Source organism: Saimiri boliviensis, chromosome 17 (genome assembly GCF_048565385.1).
Source record: "Saimiri boliviensis isolate mSaiBol1 chromosome 17, mSaiBol1.pri, whole genome shotgun sequence".
In the NCBI taxonomy this organism is placed as follows: domain Eukaryota; kingdom Metazoa; phylum Chordata; class Mammalia; order Primates; family Cebidae; genus Saimiri; species Saimiri boliviensis.
The window spans coordinates 56,468,907-56,485,582 of NC_133465.1; the positions used below are offsets into that span (position 1 = coordinate 56,468,907).

Consider the following 16,676-nt stretch of genomic DNA (forward strand, 5'->3'; position numbering starts at 1 on the left):
TGTGCCCCTGAGAGCTGCACTGCAGAAATACACCCCAGGTCCTTACCACTGTCTGGAAGCAGGAGTGCAGCTGCGTCAAGAACGGGGGTTTGTCTAACAGGGCCAAGACCCGCTTTTCCACCATGGTGCACTCCACGTCATCATCCTGAATCACCACGTCCTTCTTCAGGATTTTGATCGCGTACAGTTCTTCTGTTCCCTTCCTGTCAGCAAGCATCACCTGAGAACACATTAAGAACAACCTGAACACTTTAAAGCACATCTCTTGGGGGCAGAGGGAAGGAACCAGGCCAGGTGATGGCTCAGTGACAGTTTGTGCACATTTGTCAATGTGAGATATAAAAATATTAAACTCTATGTGCAAATTTGGACATTCTACACATCACTACAAATTCAGTCCCTCCAGCATTTACATACCTTCAATGCCATTGAGATCTGTAAGTGGCCACACTGCCACATGATGACACTATTTTGGCTGCTAAAATGAATACTCAACATTCAGTATCAGGACTAGTTTGGAATTATGCACATTTTTCAGGAGTATCCTTAGAGTAAATGCTGACCAACATTTATAATCTCACAAGTCAAGAACCTAGGCTTGAAGTCAGTTCCTGGGTCTCTGATCAGCAGTGGGGCCACAGAAACCAAATGGAGATATACAGGCAGATTGCAAAGACTGCATGCCAGTATCTCTGAATGATTATATTTTGCTTGCTACAAGTTAACATTTAATTTTTAGTTGTGAAAACTCTTCATCAACCAGCACTCCTGAGCATCCCCTCTGTTCTGAACACTGAGAAATAGTAACATGGAGTGAACCGACTACAGTTTTTTGGATGCAGTTGTTTTTAATGAAGTAGAAACCATCTGAAGACTGTGCACTCTGATCTGAGAGATCAAACAGATGCCTCTTTATCAACTAAGATGAACCCTAATGTCAGAGGCATTCGAACCGGAGCGACTCCATCTTGAACAAGGGATGGGAAAAATAAGGTTGAGACCTGCTGGGCCACATTCCCAGGAGGTCAGGCATTCTTAGTCGCAGGATGAGATGGGAGGTCAGCAGGATGGGTATCATAACATACAGGTCAGAAAGACCCTGATGAGAAAACAGGCTGCAGTAAAGAAGCCAGCCAAAATGCACCAAATCCAAGATGACAACGGAGGTGACCTCTGACTACCCTCACGGCTCATTAGATGCTAATTGTCATACATTAGCATGTGAAAAGACACTCTGTGCACCCTGACAGTTTACAAATGCCATGGCAATGTCCGGAAGTTACCTTATATAGTCTAAAAGATGGATGAACCCTCAGTTCCGGAAATTGCCTGCTCCTTTCCCAGAAAACTCATGAATAATACATCCCTTGTTTAGCATATGATCAAGAAATACCTGTAAGTACGCTCAGTCAAGCAGCCCATGCTGCTGCTGTGACTACGAAGCAGCCGTTTGTTTCTTGACTTCCCTAATAAACCTGCTTTCACTTTATTCTACGGGCTCACTATGAATTCTTTCTTGTTTTAGGTCCAAGAACCCTCTCTTGGGGTCTGGATCAGGATCCCTTTCTGGAAACACTAAAGTTAAGGAAACAGTTACCTATGGGTTGAGGGTTCAGGGCCCAGCTGGCATGGCAAATTTTGAAATTCCTCCAGCTGCAAGATGAACCACTCTTGTGAAGCTCCCTAACAGTAAGAACTATCAGGCCCCTCCTAACTCTGATTTACAACTCAGACCACTATGACTCAGACTGGACTGAGGACTGGTCTTACAAACATTCTTTTTGGTGAAGCAACTGTAGGCCTTAAGCCAGATTCGGCAGCTTGCAAAGCCAGCTCACAAACTGCTTTTGTGTCCTGTGGTTCACCTTTTGATGTAAAGAGCCAAATTCCACCTTTAAAATTTTTTTTAGATGGAGTCTCCCTCTCTTGCCCAGGCTGGAGTGCAGTGGTACAATCTCAGCTCACTGCAACCTCCACCTCCCAGGTTCCAGTGATTCTCCTGCCTCAGCCTCCTGAGTAGCTGGGACTACAGGCACACATCACCATGCCCGGCTAATGTTTATCTTTTTAACAGAGATGGAGTTTCACCATTTTGGCCAAGCGGGTCTCAAGCTCCTAGCATCAAGTGATCCACCTGCCTTGGCCTCCCCAAGTGCTGGGATTACAAGCATGAGCCCCCATGCCTAGCCAAATTCCACCTCATTTTAATGCTAAGTCCCCACCCCAAAGTGAACACGAGATGCATGTTGCATATATGTTCATCCGCTGTGCCTGTGCTCAGCTTCCCGCAGCAGCTTTCTCCCCAGACCTGTTGAATATGAATGACTCGATTGTGTAACACGGACCCTGTGAGGCATAAAACCCAACCTGCCCTTTCTCTCTTCAAAGATAGGGCACCTTCATTTCACACCACAGACTTTCTTTTTCGGGTTTGCAAACTGCTATCACCAATAAACCTCTCCTATCATTTAGCCATCCTGGTGGCCTTTTGAACGACTGTACAAATCACAGAGACCTAATGTGTTGTTCAGGAAACCTCAGGGAGACCATAATTGATTTGAGATTCTCTGCAGAAGCCCCTCCAATTTGCAGATGACCGTCTTCTTACCTTTCCAAAACTCCCTTTCCCCAGCACCATGAGGAAATTGAAGTCGGTGAGTTTCACTCGGTCAAGGTTGTTGGAAGGTTGTTTCCTGTCTTCAGAGGGACTGATGACTTTGTTGCCAGCAGGGCCAAGCTTGGCTTTCTAAATAACAAGCACAAATGGGAAAAGTATGGGTCATTTTTCCGGGGAAAGAGTGACAGAAACCATAGCACTGTAACTGAGTGTGACGTCTGCTTGGAGGTGGGATGGCGTGAGAAAAGGAAATAGGGTGAGGACTGAATAATCTGTTCAGATATCAGTGGCGACACTCGCTCTGTGGGGAGAGTCTGCAAAGTAGCAGAAAATTGCTCTATCAAGAGACATCTCTGCATAGTTAACCTAGAACTGACGCGTGGGGATTCGCGTACAGCTGGTTGGTTGTAATTCTAGCATGCACCAGTTGACTTCTTGGGAAAAACAGTGCTTCGGGTCCATTAACATAATAAAGGAAATAAACTGCGTACTGATGCTTTTCGTGTTTGTAGATTTCACAATTTAAAATTAATCTGCATGAAGGAAACTTGTACCTACACCAAAAGGCAGGAAAATGTTCTCTGGAGAGGAATGCTTAAATGGCAAGCTATGGGGATGATTTATTGCTATTTTGAAATGTGCAGTAAGAACAGGGGTTGGTGTTTTTCCTTTCCATTTCTTTAAATCAAGAGTTAAACTCACGAAAAGAAATGGTGATATGCGTGAGAAGGGCAAGGTGCCCTTTGTGCCTGGCGGGCGAGCTACCAAAGGGGTTTTCATAAGTCCTGGAGGGACCCCTGCCCTCGTGACTCTCACCAGGCTCTCGGAATCCATGTCAAAGGCAAAAGGTAAAAGGGCTCGGGAGAAAAGGGAAGGCAAGTTAAGGAGCACTGGAGAAGTCTGCAGTGGGCCGAGTCTCCCAGCACAAGACTCTGAATTTTGAATATCTGCCTGACGGGAAGGAGCTGGTTGTAGGAAGCATCAGCTGCTGATAGGTCCAGGACTCTGGCTGGGCCTCCACAGCCACAGCACTGAGACCGAAGGCAATGACTCTTGCCTTGGGTACATTCTTTTTCTTTTTCGAGAAAGAGTCTCACTCTGTCGCCCAGGCTTGTGTGCAGTGGTGCAATCTTGGCTCACTGCAACTTCCGTTTCCCAGGTTCAAGGGATTCTCCTGCCTCAGCCTACTAAGTAGCTGAGATTATAGGCTCAAGCCACCATGCCCAGCTAATTTTTATATTTTCAGTATAGATGGGGTTTCACCATGTTGGTCAGGCTGGTCTCGAACTCCTGACCTTGTCATCTGCCCTCCTTGGCTTCCCAAAGTGCTGGGATTACAGGCGTGAGCCACCGTGCCTGGCTGCCTTGGATACATTCTTAAAGAGAGGGTGCAGCACCTCCCTCTCCAGTGCAGCAGACCTGAGCTCCAGAGCCCTTGCTATGAACTCACTGAAGTCAACACCTTTGTGATTACCAAGATGATGGTGAAGGAGGTAAGGAAGGCACTCAAGGGGCTTTACTATGGATCAGCGGCAGAGAAGGCTTACAAGAAGTCACCTGTTGTCCCTCTTTGAGCACCACCATGCCTTCATCCCACAAGTACTGACTGAGCCCCCTTGTGCTCTCTAGGAGAGCCTCTGCATCTGCAGGAGGAGCCCCTGCCGATACAGGAATTCAGCAGGACCAGTTTCACAGGATACAGGTCACAAAGACCCCCGGCATAAAACAGTATGTGCTACAGAAGCCAGCCAAACCCCACCAAAACCAACATGGCAACGAAAGCAATCTCTGGTCTCCTCACTGCTCACTGTATGCTAAGTGCCAAGACAGTCTACAAATGCCATGGCAACATCTGGAAGTTAGCCTCACGGTGTGAAAGGGGAATCCTCAGTTCTGGGACTTCTCTGCCCCTTTCCCAGAAAACTCATGAGTGATCCGCCCCTTGTTTAGCATTCGATCAAGAAATAAACATAAAGACAGCCAACCAGCAGCCTTCAGGGCTGCCCTGCCTAAGGAGTAGCCACCCTCTTATTCCTTTACTTTCTTAAAAAACTTGCTCTCACTTTACTCTGTAGGTTTGCTCTTGAATCCCCTCCTGCACAAAGCCAAGAAGCCATGCGGCCTGTTAAGCTGAACCCCAGTTTTGGGGCTCACCCTGTGACACTGCCAGCTGTGTCTGGATTCCCAACCCTAACAGTGCTCAGCACAGGACATGCACTCAGCTTTCTGGATGAACAAATACAGAAATGAAGCCCAAATGTGCTCATCAGATGCTATGCCGGTAAATGACGCTTTTCTCTTATAAGAATAACTTGCTTGTGGACGGGCGTGGTGGCTCACACCTGCAATCCCAGCACTTCCGGAGGCTAAGGCAGGTGGATCACGGGCTCAGGAGATCAACACCATCCTAGCCAACATGGCGAAACCCCGTCTCTACTAAAAATATAAAAATTAGCTGGGTGTGGTAGTGTGTCCCTGTAATCCTACCTACTCGGGAGGCTGAGGCAGAAAAGAATCGGAGGTCGGCAGTAAGCCATGATCATGCCACTGCACTACAGCCTGGCAACAGAGTGAGACTCCATCTCAAGAAACAAAAAGAACTCGCTTGTACAGGAATCAAGTCTCAGGGCTGGCCTACATGCTCTGATGAATTCAGTTGGCCCCATTTGGCCAGAGACATTAAAACATGAGGGAGAGATGGCCCTGACATTTTTGCTTCCAGACTGAAAGTGTGAAACACAGTTGAGCTCTACCTCTCTTGGTAGCATGTAGTGGAAACACCTGTAAACCTGAGGCCACTGGAAACACAGAAGGCCTGAAAAGATAAAACGTGAACTGCAATGCTACACACACTGGCCTGTCCCCTTTGGCAGGGCCAGCCCAGCCTTCTACACACTGGCCCCAGCAATGATTCTAGGTTGATAAATTTCCTAGGCTGTGTCTAAATTTAATTTTTTAACATTTTTTGAGATGGAGTTTCACTCTTGTCACCCAGGCTGGAATGCAGTGGTGTGATCTTGGCTCACTGTAACCTCCACCTCCTGGTTCAAGTGATTCTCTTGCCGCAGCCTCCTGAGCAACTGGGATTATTGGCGCCCACCACCACACCCAGCTAATTTTTTCGTATTTTTAGTAGATACGGGGTTTCACCATGTTGGCCAGGCTAGCTTTGAACTCCTGATCTGCCTGCCTCAGCCTCCCAAAGTGCTGGGATTACAGGCATGAGCCACTGCGCCCTACTGGCTGTGTCTAAATGTAAAAGAATAGATAGGAAGCGCAAATTTGAGATGGGAATCCTGACTATGCCAGGATTAATAAGAACAAAGTAATCAGAAAGAGGCACAGATGAATTATATTTTCCCAGGATTCACAGAACATCTGAAAACACCCAGACGCAACTGACTGATCTGAGGTGCTTGAAAACCATGTTCACCTGGGTGAAGTTGCTATTCATACCACTAACAAATACCCAGCTTCCATCTGTAGCACGTGGTTCTACCCAGCTATGCCTGACTCCTGTGATATTCCAAGACAGTCACTTCTCCTTTCTCCTTTGACACTTGACCACCACAGTGAGGGGATACGAGCTGACGCAGTGAGGAGCCTCCAGACAGGCAGTGGGCTTTCACACACATTGCCGTCTACCACCTCACCTGCAGACATAACCTAACGCCGGCCTTGTGAGTTTTATACTGTGATCTTAGTATGGTTATTAGGACGGGACATTGCCCACAGTCAGGCTCAAGGCTGACAAAAGCATTTTTACATTCAAGTACTTCTGAACTGGGCTGCAATATCACCTTGGCCTCGGGCCTCAAATCAATCACCAGGTTTGGGGGGAACATCCACAAAGGAGGCACCTGCTCCCGCAAGGTGGAGCTGGGCAGAGGAAACCACGGGCTTTCCGATCTGCCTGGGCAGATTCTTTTCAGCAGGAAGCAGAGCTGAGTTTCTAAAGCAGAGCTGAGTTTCTGGTAGAGCAGGCAGCTGGTTGGGAAGGAGACAGACCGGTATGTGGGGTCCAGAGCAGGGTGACATATTCATGTCAGGGAGCTGGCTTCTCAGTGGCCTGGCCCAGAGGGTCAGAATGGATTTCTCCCCAGCCCAAGCCAGCCCTGAGATCAGAGCAGACCCAGCATCTTCACGCCTTGTTTCCGTGACAGAGCGCACTTCCTGAGCTGTCTCCCTGCTGCCACCTGCAGGCCTTGCTGCAAAGGACACAGAGCCATCTCCATCGCCGAGTTTTTGAAAGCAGCTCTTTGATCATAGGAAACTCCAGGGTATGACACTCTCAGGGGTCTGGGCCTGGCTTTGAGCAAGTTCCACTTTCAACCAGGGTCTAATCAATGCTGGGGTTGGAGGAGCAGCTATGTCACTGGGGGTGGGGAATGCCTGAGGGCACAGGGACAGGAACCACATAGGACTTCCAGGTGGGCAGGGGCGCTAGGGCTGAGGAACAGATGCTGGGTGGGGCTTGGCCTCCAGACCGCCAGTCAGTGCCCCTCTGTCCTGCGGAAGACCCCGGCCTCCCTGGCCTGCCGTTTCTCCTTCACCCCCTAGCCTGGCTGGCCTCTCCCACTCCTTCAGGTCTCAGCTTAACTGCTATTTCTTCAAGGAAACTGAGACAGAAAAAATACAGGGTGGTAGCAGGAGAATAGAAAATCCCAGGCAGCAGTTTCATGGGACTAGAAAAAAATAAAATAAAATAAAATAAAATAAAATAAAAAAAACGTGAAATAACTGCATACGCTGGGGGCCAACAAGACCCTAAAAATCAGGATATGGGCCAAGCTGGCTTAGACCAACTGGACCCAACATGGTGCTGGGTTTGACCCAGTGTCACCTGGGACCTCACTGTCTCCTCATTAGCATCCTCAGTCCTATTCCCACCAGTGCCATGACTGGTCCAGGAAGACCAATATCTGGTGTACAAACGGGTGGCACCACATTTCTGAGAAATCTCCACCTATTTCCGGGAATCTTCAGGACTATTACTCCCCCTAAAGAAACCCATAAAGGTAGCAGGCCCCCAAACCTCCGTGCACACAGCGCGCTCTGGAGTATGCCTGCCTTTCCCTTTCTTGTGTACTTTTTGCTTTGCAATACATCTCCATATTTTCAGTATTTAATGACTTATCCTTGAATTCCTTCCCATGGCAGTATCAAGAGCCTGGACAACAGCTGAGGTCAGCGTTTGGGGACCTGCCCTAGCTCACTGGCAGGCTACAGCTAAAATGACAGTGGGCGCCAGGAACGGTGGCTCACGCCTGCAATCCCAGCACTTTGGGAGGCCAAGTGGCTCACGCCTGCAATCCCAGCACTTTGGGAGGCAGATCACTTGAGGTCAGGAGATCAAGACCAGCCTGGCCAACATGGTGAAACCCCATCTCTACCAAAAAATACAAAAATTAGCTGGCATGTTGGTGGGCGTCTGTAGTCCCACCTACTTGGGAGGTTGAGGTGGGAGAATTGCTTAAACCCGGGAGGCGAAGGTTGCAGTGAGCGGAGATTGCACCAGTGCTCTCCAGAATGGGTGACAGAGTAAGATCCTGTCTCAAAAAAAAAAAAAAAAAAAAAAGACAGGGGTGCTGTCCTGCATTCACTGGCTTCCCACAGGGCAGAGAAGGAGGCTGAGTGCTTTGACAGCTGAGGAGGAGACTAGCTCTGCTCTGTCTCTTGCCTTTCTTCCCATCACTCCCTCAGCCTCGGTCCCAGCCACACCAGCCTGCCGCAAGCTCCCAGCCGCCTCCTGCCTTGGGACACCAGCCCTGCCCGTCCCTCTTCTGCTGTTCAGTCACCCTCCAGAGTGATCTTCCCGAACCCTGACACTCTTTCCTTCTCCCCGTTAGCATTCTTCCTGGAACCTGCTGCTACCTCACTGAGTCTAAGAGGGCAGGGGCCCTGCTGTTCTGTTCACCCTTAAAGTCGAGCTCAAGCATCTCCTCTTGGTTTCTCTGAAATTTCCAACCTGTGGCCAACAGGGCCCACCCACATCCTCTGAACTTTCCGTTCTGCACACCTGTGAACGCCTGAGGGTTCCATTCAGGCTGCTCCTGCAGAGGAGGCCCAAGGTGCCTTTCAACCAACCACAGCCCTCCACCAGCCACAAAAAGAAAGCCTGTTCCAGAATGTTCCCCTGGCTCAGAGGAGGACTGAGCTCCAGCTGCCCACAGTTGTCATCAGCTTGAGAATACACTCTTGGCTGGGTCTTCCCTTCCCTGGCTCCCAACCCTCCTCCCCACCCACATCTCCTGGGATCCCTTTCGGAATGAAATTCTCAAAACCCCGGGACCGCGTCAGCATCTGGGGAACCTGACACACACGTTTCTTCTTGGACTTTTTTTTTTTTTTTTTGAGAGGGGCGCACTCTGTCACCCAGGCTGGAGTGCAGTGGCATGACCACGGCTCACTGCAACCTCAACCTCCTGGGCTCAAGTGATCCTCCCACCTCAGCCTTCCCAGTAGCTGGGACTACAGGCATGCATTACCACACCCAGCTAATTTTTGTTTTTGTTTATTTTTTTGGCGGGCAGGGATAGACATGGGATTTCACCATGTTGCCCAGGCTGGCCTCAAACTCCTGAGCTCAAGTGATCTGCTCACCTCCGCCTCCCAAAGTGCTGGGATTACAGGTGTAAGCCACCACACCCAGCCTCTTGGATTTATTGATCTGTCTTCCTCACTAGCCTGTGAGATCCTAGGAGGTGAGGACTAAGTCTTGCTCAAGTTTTTAATCTTGTGACCAAGCACTGTATCAGGCACATAAATTCAGAACTCAGAGTTCTCTCTCCCATTCATTCACATTTGTGCTCATTGTGCTAAGACTGACAGAATTGACAGAGGCCAACTTGCAGCCAGCACTGGTTGGCCAGATGACAAACATAAAAAAGGCAGCAGACGGCATCAAGTGACTGCAAGCAGCCCTGACTCTGCCTTTGCATTTTCATACACAGTCTGAGCTCTTTCTCTCAAGCAATCACTGTTCATGCTGGGACAGACACAGAGCAGGGCTGGGAGGTTCTCCTGCCTTCAGGGTGGTTGGCCACACGATGGCCCTCCCCAGAGCCCCACGAGACCAATCAGCCAGGCCAGCAAGCTGAAAACAGGCCCCTGGAAGGGTTTCTCTGAAGGGCTGTTCCTCTGCTGAGAAGTCTGGCTTGCCCAAGATCCAGCTGGGATCTCCGGCTCAAGAGCAACCGTGAGCCCCGAGCTGACCATTTCTTTCTCCGAACTGGATTCCCAGCAGAATTAAGAGACCTGCCCTTCCTGGTTTGCATATTGTTGACCTAACTCTAGTTGTCATGACTGTAATTCAGACTTCACCAGGAGTGCAAATAAAATCAATATAGGTCTAGGGATAAAGCTGAGGCCAACAGCCTAACTGCGGAGATTTCAGGAAACCTGGGGAAGGAGAAGAATACGCGTGCTGGCATCCTTCACTCCAGCAATGCAAACACGGCCCGACACAGCCAGATGCCCTGCTGGGCGCATGAGCAAATGGGAAATTCTGACTGCAGAGGTGGAAAGGCAGAAAAGCAGAATGTCTCCTTAAGATGAATGCTCAGAACAGAGCATCCTCTGGGCTGCTGACCTAAAGCAGGTATTAACTCATTAGAAACGCTCCCGCTGATGTGTCCCAAATCTTGAGTCCACCTCACTCATTTCTGAGTTAGGTAAAGAAAGCAGTGGGGGACCAGGCTCTGAGCAGCAGCCAACAGGCTGGAGTACTGCCACCCTCCTGTGAAACTGTTTCCCACCCGTGACGCAGGAGGAATCTCCCTTCAGCTCTGATGATGTTTGTCCAGTTCTTTAGAGAACAACAGAGAATGGCCCCTGAGAGGGGAGGGTTTGCATCCGCCTGTATCAGGCATGGCTGGGATGAGCTCCTCCGCCATGCTACGCCTCTGGCCCTCCGTTTGTAGAATGGGATGATCCTGGGAGGACCGGACTCCTGGGAGGAACAAATGTGAGGATGTTAGGGATGGCACCCGGTACTCAGTGACTGCTCAATGCCTGGTGCCTCTTATTTTTTCCTATTCACCTGTTTTCTCAAGAGGGCCCAGTGGCATCCTGGCACAAGCTGTGACTCAGGACACATCTGTTACACTCATGGGTCTCTGTATGAGAATTCAGCATATTCACCCACTTATCCCACAAACACCTGTGTGCGTGACATGCCCCAGACATGGTGCCAGGGGCTGAGGAAACCAAGGCCAATAAGAAGGAGCCTCTCGTGGCCGGGCGCGGTGTCTCACGCCTGTAATCCCAGCACTTTGGGGGGGCTGAGGCAGGTGGATCACCTGAGGTTGGGAGTTCGAGACCAGCTTGACTGACATGGAGAAATCCCGTCTCTACTAAAAATACAAAAAAGTCAGCTGGGTGTGGTGGTGGGAGCCTGTAATCCCAGCTACTCAGGAGGCTGAGGAAGGAGAATTGCTTGAACCAGGGAGGCAGACGTTGCGGTGAGCAGAGATCGTGCTACTGCACTCCAGCCTGGGCAACAAGAGTGAAACTCCATCTCAAAAAAAAAAAAAAAAAAAAAAAAAAAAAAACACATCCCAGCACTTTGGGAGGCCGAGGTGGGTGGATCATGAGGTCAAGAGCTCGAGACCATCCTGGTCAACATGGTGAAACCCCATCTCTGCTAAAAAATACAAAAAATTAGCTGGGCATAGTGGCGTGTGCCTGTAATCCCAGCTACTCTGGAGGCTGAGGCAGGAGAATTGCCTGAACCCAGGAGGCGGAGGTGCGGAGGTTGCGGAGAGCCAAGATCGCACCATTGCACTCCAGCCTGGGTAACAAGAGCGAAACGCCGTCTCAAAAAAAAAAAAAAAGAAGTAGCCTCTCCTCTGAAGAACATGTAGTCCAAAGGTACTGGAGTCTGTGTCATCGCTGCCCAAAGCGTGGTCCTCGGACCAGCAGCGTCAGCTAGAGGCTTGGCAGAAATGCAGACTCTTGGACCCCACCCAGGACCTACCAAGTCCAAACATGCATTTTAAACAAAATCTTTGGGTGGCTCTCATGCACATTTAAGGTTGAGAAATGCTGATCTAAGACAGTTGGGCCATTTCTCCAAGTTCCAACATTCCTCTCTGAGTCACTGGTCTCCGAGACCCTTTCCACCTTCAACAATCTTCAATTATTATGTATAACCCGTGGGCAACTCTGGAAAGAGCCCTGAACTTGGATTCCAAAGAGCTCAGATCAAATTTAAATCTTACCCGTTTTTGCTGTGTGACTCCGGACAGATGACACTGCCTCTCTGAGCCCTAGGCTCCTTATCTATAATATAATAGTAAGAAGACTGTGTCCCTGGGCTATGCTGGACTATCTCCCTGGACTGCACTAAAGGTGAAATAAGGTATCTTTTGCAAAAGCACCCTAGTGTAGCACCTCATGCTTTATTCCCTCCGCCCTGGTGGTTGTTTTTTGTTTTTGTTTTTGAGATGGAGTCTCGCTCTGTTGCCCAGGCTGGAGTATAGTAGCATGATCTTGGCTCACTGCAACCTCCACCTCTCAGGTTCAAACGATTCTCCTGCCCCAGCCTCCCAAGTAGCTGGGACTACAGGCGCACACCACCATGCCCGGCTAATTTTTTGTATTTTTAGTAGAGATGGGGGTTTCACCACATTGGCTAGGCTGGTCCTGAACTCCTGACCTCAAGCAATCCACCTGCCTCAGCCTCCCAAAGTGCTGGGATTACAGGTGTGAGCCCACACGCCCCGCCTCACTCTGGTCTTCTTTGCTTTGACATAAAGGAGACGAAGTGCAGGAGACCGCACTTTCCTTCAAGCTCCTGGCACGCACCTGCACCGTGAGTATAGTTTGAAGGCCTCTGGTATTCATGAAGCAGCTGCATGCTGCCTGGGCTAGGCCTCTGTGGGCTAACTCACAGACCAGAAACCCTGTGGCCTGCAGAGATGTGTGAAACTACAAATGGTTTTTGCATGAGCTCAGGACCTGCTGTGAGGTTGAGGCACATCAACCTCCCGCTGTGAGGGGGGCAGGAGGGGCAAAGGGTCTTGCTTCTGGCTGTCTACCCCGATTTCCAGAAAGCCTACTGAAGCCCTCTAAGGGGCCGGGTTAATACTGCTGCAGGAAAAGATCCTGACTTAATAAAATGGCACAAACAAATTTTTAAAAGGAAATAAAAATGGGAACTACGATATATAATGTTGTAAGTAGAATGAAGTGACGTTAAAGGCAGAAGCTGAAACATGGTTGTTTTTTTTTTTTTTTTTTTTTTTTTTTCAAAATGAGACTAAACCACATCACAGTTTATTGGCTATGATTCAACAATCCAGAATCCAGGATTTTTAGATTCCTCAAAAAATGGCACATTCGTATTTAGCTAAGTTTGGCATTGTGACGCCGCTTGGATGAGCTGGCTGTGAGACCAGGCAATGTTCTCTCCTCATTTGAAAATGTACTGATGGCCTACATGGGTCTCACTTTATAATACAGATACATTTTTGAAAAGTCACAATAGTTTGAAGCTGTTAACAATTCAAAGGGTTCCTACAGCGGCATTCTGTAAAGCAAACCACACAAAATGGGTCTGAATACTGCAAACCTGAATTCGCCCAGGTGGGGGTTATGGTACATGTGTAAACACACCTGTGTCTGAAGCTATTCGCGTGTAATGTGAGAAGCTCTCTGCATTTAGCTCCCTATTAGGGAGTTTTTCAAATTAAGATTGACAGGTGGTTGTGACAGATGACTTACATTATATATCTATGAGGGAGTGCATGGCTGGAGACGTTCATTTTCTAATAGGTTAAAAGTTTGCAGCTGCTGAGCTGTGACAGTCTGACCCACCATACCAGCAATTTCAAAGGGTTTAACTTAATACCACAGATACTCTGCTATGTTTGAATTTTATATAATGAATATATACTCTGTGAAGAAACCAACTATAAAGATAGAAATTTCTGACCTCTAATACAATAGCCTGCTGCCCAGAAATTCTTACAAGGGGTGCTGATTTATCTCCAGTATGAACACAAGTCCAGAGATTCCATCTACAGTTAAGAATCAGGTTCTGAAACATAACTCCAAGCCTCTGGACCCACATTATAAGATGGTGGGTCAATCTTATAATCACAGAGCTTCCAGGCAGCCCTCTGAAGTATGGTTTAATGTTTAATTGTCGGAGGTGTTTGATCCAGAGCAACTCCATCTTGAACAGGGGCTGGGTAAAATTAGGCTTGAGACCTGCTGGGCTGCATTCCCAGGAGGTCAACAGGACTGTTCTCAGAAGGTATAGGCCATAAAGACCCTGCTGATAAAACAGGATGCAGCAATGGAGCTGGCCAAAACTTGCCAAAATCAAGATGGTGAGGAAAGCGACCTCTGGCCTCCTCGCTGCTCATTATCTGCTAAATATAATACACTAGTATGCTAAAAGACACTCCCACCAGTGCCATGACAGTCTATAAATGCCATGGCAGCATCCAGCAGTTACCCCATATAGTCTAAAAAGGGAAGGGACCCTCAGTTCTGGGAATTGCCTGCCCCTTTCCCAGAAAACTCATGAATAATCCACACCTTTTGAAGCCTATGATCAAGAAATAACCATAAAAACAGCCAACCAGCAGCCTGTGGGGGCTGCTCTGCCAACGGAGTAGCCATTCTTTCACTCCTTTACTGTCTTAGTAAACTTGCGTTCACTTTACTCTGTGGACTTCCCCCAAACTCTTTCTTGCATGAAATCTAAGAACCTTCTCCTGGGGTCTGGATTGGGACTCCTGTGCAGCAATGCAACTAACTACATTCCACTTGAAATGTGTTCATTTTCACCTATTTTGTAAATATGTCTTCAAAAACACATAATCTCCTAGCATTCTTGAAAATATGGCTTTGCTTAATATACTCAACAAAGACAGTTGCAACGTGTGGAGAGATGAACCTCACAACAGGTCCTTCTACATCTAAGATTCCAAGGACAGACAGGTCACCAATGACCAACCACAGGGACAAATGAATAATCGCAGATTTCTCCTACAATTTTTTGTACAGTGATGAAAATCCTCTGTATTCACAGTTAACCTGAACAACGTTGGCAAAACAAGACCAATGGTGATTCAGCACTGTTCCACCTAACAGGGCATGGTTAACAGAAACAGCCATGCAATATATAACCAAGGATGTCCGGCACAGCAGCACACCTCTAAGGGAATGCATGTACCTGCACCCCCTGCAACATTAGCTAAGAGAGATCAAGTGTTTCGGAAGCAGAAAGCCACGAAGGAACTGAGGGTTTTCATGATTTCGTTAATGGAATATGGCTGGTGTATTTCTAACAAGCGCCAAGTCACGATGGAAGTTGCAGTGAGCCAAGTCACGATATCTATTACCTTCTACTCAGTCACTGGGCAACAGGTTAAAATGATGCTACTTAATGGGCATTATAGCTTCCTTGGTAGCACAGTTAGAGTAAATAAAATGCCCTCTGTTCTCTGGCTCAATACTTCATCTTCTGGGACAGATCAGCTTACACAGCTGCCTGAGGGCCATGACGCTTCTGCACTTCCTCTGATCCAGATCGGCACAGGACTCCTTTTTTTTCTTTTTTTGAGATGGAGTCTCCCTGTTGCTCAGGCTGGAGTGCAGTGACGCAATCTTGGCTCACTGCAACTTCCACCCGCTAGGTTCCAGCGATTCTCCTGCCTCAGCTTCCCAAGTAGCTGGGATTGCAGGCACGTGCCACCAAGCCCAGCTAATTTTTTGTATTTTTAGTAGAGACAGGGTTTTACCGTGTTAGCCAGGATGGTCTTGATCTCCTGACCTCGTGATATGCCCAGCTTGGCTTCCCAAAGTGCTGGGATTATAGGCGTGAGCCATCGCACCTGGCCCTCCCTTCTTTCTGTGCTCAAAGGATGCTTTAACCCCGAGGCTCCCTACGCCTTCTGACAGTGTCCCTGCACCACTTCCTGTGGTGTGCGCTCCCTCTCTCTCTTCCCATTACCGATTCTATTTGTCTCTACTTGTTACCTTTCTCCAGCCACTGGGATGAGCAGGGACAGCTCGTCTCTTTTGTTCACCGGCACATCTCCAGTGTGTAGGACGGTGTCTGGGGCATGGTGATCCTCAAATATTTGCAGAGGCAATGAGTACAGTACATGGGGGAAGGCAGCTTTTCATATAACATTTGTAAGAGGCAGAATTGTTGCTTTAAAATAATTTCTACAGCAATGCTGCCTTTTGTTATAAAAGTATACCTGCTCATTTGAGAACATTTAACAGGCATGGGTAAGTCAGAAAAAAAGAAAAGAAAATTTAAAACATCTACATTTAAAAATTTTTATTTATTTATTTCTTATTTAGTAGAGACGGGGTTTCACCATGTTGGCCAGGCTGGTCTCAAACTCCTAACCTCAGGTGACCTGCCTGCCTCGGCCTCCCAAAATGCTGGGATTACAGGCACAAGCCACCACACCCAGGTTACTTACTTACTTTTGAGACAGAGCCTCGCTCTGTCACCAGGCTGGAGTGCAGTGGTGCCATCTCGACTCACTGCAACCTCCACCTCCTGGGTTCAAGCGATTCTTGTGCCTCAGCCTCCCAAGTAGCTGGGACCACAGGCATATGTCACCAGGCCCAGCTAATTTTTGTATTTTCAGTAGAGGTGGGATTTCCCCATGCTGACCAGGCTGGTCTCGAAGTCCTGACCTCAAGTGATCCGCATGCCTCCGCCTCCCAAAGTGCTGGGATTACAGGTGTGAGCCACCATACCTGGCCTAAAACATCTATAATTTTATACTCCCTTTGGCAGCACATGTCCTAAAATATCTATAATTTTATCACTCGGAGGTAACCATTAATAACATCGTGGTGGACATTCTCCTCCTTTCTTTTCATGATTTCCTATGTGATACACACGGAATCAGATTGTGTGTCACCTGCTTTTCCTCTTTGCTTATTGTGAACGTCTGGGTATAAGCACTCTTCTGCCACAGGATTTGAGTACGGCATCACATCCACTACACGGCTCTACTGTAGTTGACGTAACCATCCCCTTATTGTTAGACCCCTAGGTTGCCCCAGTTCCGTTTTCAGT

General features: G+C 48.3%; 1 protein-coding gene across 2 annotated transcripts in view; it reads right to left on the reverse strand.

The window, feature by feature from the left end:
* The window catches only part of PRKCA (protein kinase C alpha), a 488,104-nt gene that overhangs the window by 67,523 nt on the left and 403,905 nt on the right, over nucleotides 1–16,676 (reverse strand). For both annotated transcript variants that reach the window (XM_039476591.2, XM_039476590.2), the window contains exons 9-10: nucleotides 2,609–2,746; nucleotides 47–220 (exon numbers count right to left, since the gene is read on the reverse strand). In XM_039476591.2, coding sequence (XP_039332525.1) covers nucleotides 47–220; nucleotides 2,609–2,746 — 312 coding nt within the window. The remainder of the gene's footprint in view (nucleotides 1–46; nucleotides 221–2,608; nucleotides 2,747–16,676) is intronic.